This window comes from Schistocerca americana, chromosome 9 (genome assembly GCF_021461395.2).
Source record: "Schistocerca americana isolate TAMUIC-IGC-003095 chromosome 9, iqSchAmer2.1, whole genome shotgun sequence".
Lineage (NCBI taxonomy): Eukaryota > Metazoa > Arthropoda > Insecta > Orthoptera > Acrididae > Schistocerca > Schistocerca americana.
The window spans coordinates 198,151,091-198,157,090 of NC_060127.1; the positions used below are offsets into that span (position 1 = coordinate 198,151,091).

General features: G+C 43.4%; 1 protein-coding gene across 2 annotated transcripts in view; it reads left to right on the forward strand.

The window, feature by feature from the left end:
• LOC124551294 (gastrula zinc finger protein 5-1-like) overlaps positions 1-5,698 on the forward strand; it is a 199,352-nt gene extending 193,654 nt beyond the window's left edge. For both annotated transcript variants that reach the window (XM_047126301.1, XM_047126302.1), the window contains one exon: positions 4,827-5,698. In XM_047126301.1, the coding sequence (XP_046982257.1) occupies positions 4,827-5,496 (670 nt within the window). In that variant the 3' untranslated portion in view covers positions 5,497-5,698. The remainder of the gene's footprint in view (positions 1-4,826) is intronic.
• The last annotated feature ends 302 nt before the right edge of the window (positions 5,699-6,000 follow it).

Consider the following 6,000-nt stretch of genomic DNA (forward strand, 5'->3'; position numbering starts at 1 on the left):
TACTGTGATGAAAGTAACAGAAGCGTGTAACCTTTTTTTATCTATTTAAATTTTTGCTTTTATTTCTTCTGTTTCTTCTTGCAGCTGCTATAACTTTTGGTATTGTTTTTACAAACAGGTTGCTTTGTAATGCCCAAAGAGGCAAAATTAGCTAATCGCTAAATTGTGAAATAAAGTGAACACCTCAAAATAAAACATCCTGCGCAGGGAAAAGGCCTCCCTCAAAAATTTACAGCCTCTGTGGACCCGTACATACAGAAGACTATTAATTTCCTCACAGTACAGAAGAACAAGTGAACGGATCTGCATATGTTGAATATGACGCCTTCATTAGGTTCTTTTGCAGCCTATGTTCAGAAAACAAGTTGAAGGCATATATTAATTCTTAATAAACGATTACATTTACACCGATAGCCCAGACAAGATTGCTTGCCTCAGTAACCAGCTGCCGCTCTGGTATGTAGTCTCTCACATCTACGTTTGAGAGACCTGCCCCTGGTGTCAGGATGTTGCAGAGAAACCCCGTTCCACATATACAAACATACTCCCGCAAACCACTGTTAAGTGCCGTGCCAGAGGCTGCTTACTTGTTACTGCAAGTTGAGCTCTCTTCCGTTTTCAAAATTTCTAATCTGGAGCTTTGAACTGTGAACCTAACAAACTGAAAGCTTCGAATTGTTGTTGAAAGTAAAGGGATTTGTGTAAGTTAGATTTGTACTAGGTTCAGTAAATATTTAATAAAATTTGGAGTAAGACATCTAATTGCAGAATAAACACCTTCACCCAGTGGACGAGAATTCCTGTACAATAATTCATATGCTAGCCAATGTTCAAGCAACACTGAAAACAACGCTCATTCTGTCAACAAAGAGAGTAATTCTTTCTTTTTAGTCATGGGCCCTATCTTTATCGAAGTGGAAAGTGGTTAATGTGTGTCACTGAACGTGGGTATCAGAAGAAACTTTTGATCGTCCATATTTGAACTTTTTACGTAAATACAAGTCGCCTCATGGAATAGGTAATCATTACAAACCTGAAATTTGTTCGGGGTCCTCTAGAAATAAATAAAAACGGAAGTACTGCTCAAATTAAGCGTCGCAGCTTAAAAAGAATGAAAGAGAAATCCTGTACCAATGAATCTCACTTATTTAAAGCACAGAGCACACCATGTGCATTGCATAATAGTGTATGACAATCCTAGAGTGCAGATGAAAGCTTTATGGTTGACTGTGATCGTTCTTTGATCCGAATTTACAATGTGTTATGTATTAGGCAATGATTAGTTTGGTGGAAATGTTCAAGTTGTTAATTAAGACTAAAGAAAAATCAACAGACGTTCATAGGATTTTTCGACCTTGGAAAAAGCATCCGTCTATGCCAAATGGTGTAATACGTTCGAAATTCTGAGGAAAATAGGGGCAAGTTATAGGGAGAGACGGGTAACATGCATGTTCAAGAGCCAAGAGGGAATAGCAAGAGGTGAAGACCAACAACTGAGTGCTCGGATTAAAAAGCGTGTAAGGCAGAGCTGTAGTCGTTCGCCTCTATTGTTCAAGCTACACCTCAAAGAAGCAATGACGGGGATAAAAGAAAGGTTCAAGAGTGGAATTAAAATTCAAAGTGAAAGGATATCAGCGATAACATCCGATGATGACATTGCTATCCTCAGTGATTTGACGGTGTACCGAGTAGAGAATATAGATGGAGAGAAAATGGAAGACAGACAAAGCTAATGAGAAGTAGCAGACATGAGAACAGTGAGAAAGATACCAGGATAATAGCCACGAAGTAGATAAAGTTAAGAAATTCTGCTGAGTACGCAACAAAATAAACCATGGGATGGAACAAGGAGGACATCAAAAGCAGACTAGCACTGGCAAAAAGTGCATTCCTGGCCAAGAGAAGTCTACTGGTATCAAACATAGCTTAAATTTGAGGAAGAAATATCTGATTATGTACGTTTGGAGCACAGCACCATATGGCACTGCCGGAAAACTGGAACAGAAGAAAAACGTAGCATTTGAGTTGTGGTGCTACAGGCGAATGTTGAAAGTGCAGAATCGGAGTGGAAGGGAGCGTGTGGAAGACACTTATGACAGGTTGAAAGGGCGTCTGTCAAGACATCAAGGGACAACTTTCCCGGTACTAGAGGGAGCTGTAGAGAGTAAAAACTGTAGGGGAAGACATATATTGGAATACATCCAGCAAATAATTGAGGAAGTAGTTTGCAAGTGCTACTCCGAGATGAAGAGGTTGGCACATGGGAGAAATTTGTGGCAGGACGTTTCGAACCAGTCAGAAGACTAAAAAACTAGCCACATGGATTAGCTTGGATTTTAAAGAGCTTAGTGACATCAGAAAGGAACCTATTTGCATTTTACCAGCGTGGTGATCAGTGTTATATCGGTCTAAGTCGCAATACGGATTCGTAGATTCAATAATGTTTTATTAAAATAGACGCTACTACTATTGCTGTAGTCGGAATCGTCTAGCAATAATTCCAATTTATAATTAGTTACTGGGTGATAATATATCAAAAATACATGAATCAGTCAACAGTTGAAAGGGTTTATTAAGATGTTACGCAACGCAGAAGTTTAAATTTTTGATAAACTATGGAGTGTTGAGCTGAACACTATTACCTGTCGATTTTCTTTTCTAGATGAATACTTATGAGCATTTTCAATCAAATTCTGGATCGAACTTTTTGTGACCACACACCGTCACTTAAGTAGTTTATTTCCTGTAATCCGCAAGGTTTACACAGGTTTCTCTCAGTGCAACGTCTTTTACACGGTACATCGCTCTGTAAACGTTATTATCCACTGCTCCACGACTGAGGTGGCGTCGTTTACAATAGTCGAAGCAAGTCTCTCTTCCGTTTTCGTCCTAGTGTATTTTGAGTGCTAGGAAAACTATGAAAATCCCTTAAAATGCCCAAACAAATCAAGAACAGCACCAAATGACTATCTGATGTTGAGCATCTAATAGTTTTGTAATGGAGTTATTGATTTTGATGTAGTTCACGTAATATGCCTTATAGTTCTGTGGTCCATATCAGTTAATTTCCTACGTCTGCCAGAGTTATGATTGAGTTTCACTTTGCATTAATCGCGCTGTCAGTGAATTTGGTTATTTTTAACTTCTTTGAAATACTCAGAGAAATTTAAAAACTTTTAAGTCCTAAAGTAATGCCTGAAATGACCTCAAATCTTTTTTTGTTGCCTCTTCAAAGGGGCCTAAAATATCTTGATTCAAGGCTGTGTGATCTTAATTAATAACCTGTTTTGGGGCACCTTTTGAGACATTTGGCGACCTAACATTTGTTGATATACACTCCTGGAAATTGAAATAAGAACACCGTGAATTCATTGTCCCAGGAAGGGGAAACTTTATTGACACATTCCTGGGGTCAGATACATCACATGATCACACTGACAGAACCACAGGCACATAGACACAGGCAACAGAGCATGCACAATGTCGGCACTAGTACAGTGTATATCCACCTTTCGCAGCAATGCAGGCTGCTATTCTCCCATGGAGACGATCGTAGAGATGCTGGATGTAGTCCTGTGGAACGGCTTGCCATGCCATTTCCACCTGGCGCCTCAGTTGGACCAGCGTTCGTGCTGGACGTGCAGACCGCGTGAGACGACGCTTCATCCAGTCCCAAACATGCTCAATGGGGGACAGATCCGGAGATCTTGCTGGCCAGGGTAGTTGACTTACACCTTCTAGAGCACGTTGGGTGGCACGGGATACATGCGGACGTGCATTGTCCTGTTGGAACAGCAAGTTCCCTTGCCGGTCTAGGAATGGTAGAACGATGGGTTCGATGACGGTTTGGATGTACCGTGCACTATTCAGTGTCCCCGCGACGATCACCAGTGGTGTACGGCCAGTGTAGGAGATCGCTCCCCACACCATGATGCCGGGTGTTGGCCCTGTGTGCCTCGGTCGTACGCAGTCCTGATTGTGGCGCTCACCTGCACGGCGCCAAACACGCATACGACCTTCATTGGCACCAAGGCAGAAGCGACTCTCATCGCTGAAGACGACACGTCTCCATTCGTCCCTTCATTCACGCCTGTCGCGACACCACTGGAGGCGGGCTGCACGATGTTGGGGCGTGAGCGGAAGACGGGCTAACGGTGTGCGGGACCGTAGCCCAGCTTCATGGAGACGGTTGCGAATGGTCCTCGCCGATACCCCAGGAGCAACAGTGTCCCTAATTTGGTGGGAAGTGGCGGTGCGGTCCCCTACGGCACTGCGTAGGATCCTACGGTCTTGGCGTGCATCCGTGCGTCGCTGCGGTCCGGTCCTAGGTCGACGGGCACGTGCACCTTCCGCCGACCACTGGCGACAACATCGATGTACTGTGGAGACCTCACGCCCCACGTGTTGAGCATTTCGGCGGTACGTCCACCCGGCCTCCCGCATGCCCACTATACGCCCTCGCTCAAAGTCCGTCAACTGCACATACGGTTCACGTCCACGCTGTCGCGGCATGCTACCAGTGTTAAAGACTGCGATGGAGCTCCGTATGCCACGGCAAACTGGCTGACACTGACGGCGGCGGTGCACAAATGCTGCGCAGCTAGCGCCATTCGACGGCCAACACCGCGGTTCCTGGTGTGTCCGCTGTGCCGTGCGTGTGATCATTGCTTGTACAGCCCTGTCGCAGTGTCAGGAGCAAGTATGGTGGGTCTGACACACCGGTGTCAATGTGTTCTTTTTTCCATTTCCAGGAGTGTAATTTTTCATATTGATTGTTGTACTGCTCTGAAAATACTTTCTAACACAGTTTTCTCCACTTTTCGCAGTACTGTTTCCATTGGTGCGGAGGATGACAAGAGTAATGACGACAGCAGCTGTTTGGTTACCAACATTTCCCTGGCTGCAGGAACAGGCAGCGGGGAACAATGCACGACAAACGAGGAAGCAAGTTGTGGAAATAAAAATGGTGTAATGCCTATGGGGCACGGATGTAGCATCTGCAAGAAGACGTTTACACAGTTGCAGGAAATGAAGGAGCACACGCACGTGGACAGACGTGAACGTCTACGTTCGTGCAGTGTGTGCAACAAAACATTCACAACAGGCGCCAATCTAAAGAGACACTTCAGAGTGCACACTGGTGAACGCCCATTCAGCTGTAGCGTTTGCAACAAGACGTTCATACAAAATGGAGATCTGAAGAAGCATTCGTGGTTGCACACTGGCGAACGCCCATTCAGCTGCGGGGTTTGCAACAAGGCATTCGTACAAAATAGTGACCTGAAAAAGCATTCTCGGTTGCACACTGGTGAGCGCCCCTACAACTGTGAATTCTGTCATAAGAGATTCAGAAACATAAGCAACTTGAGGGAACATTCGCGAGTGCATACTGGTGTAAAACCATACAACTGCAACATTTGTCAAAAGAAATTCTCATATGAGAGCAACTTGAGAAAACACTTACTGCTTCACATGAGGAAATGCCCAAATACTTGAGAAGTGTTTCCAAAGACATTCACGAGCTGCAATGGGATAAGATGTCAGTTTCGCACACAAATCACATCAGCATAGCCTATAAATATACTTTAAACTGGTGAACACAGTTGTCGATGTGATTGCATCATAAGAAGTTCTAGAGCAGAAATGGCTTATCAGTGTGTGAAATTTCACATCCGGTATGTTCATATGTCTGCTTGTCCTGTATGGTCATGAGAAATAGCGATAAAGTTTTGATTATCACATATAAAAATAAAGTTGTGTAATTAATGTGGTATTTGCATGTACTGCTGTTGTTCAGAACGGTTATAGCCTTTTCTTTACAATATTCCAAATTTGTTACTGACTTTGGAATATTAGATATCTGATTTTACTCCAGCATGAGACGTGAACTCGGATATTGAAGTAAATGAAATATCAAAGTTTAGCTCCAAATTACTATTGACACTACACTTCCAAACAAAACAGTTCAACAAATCCAGAAGCCATTTGTTCTAAACAACC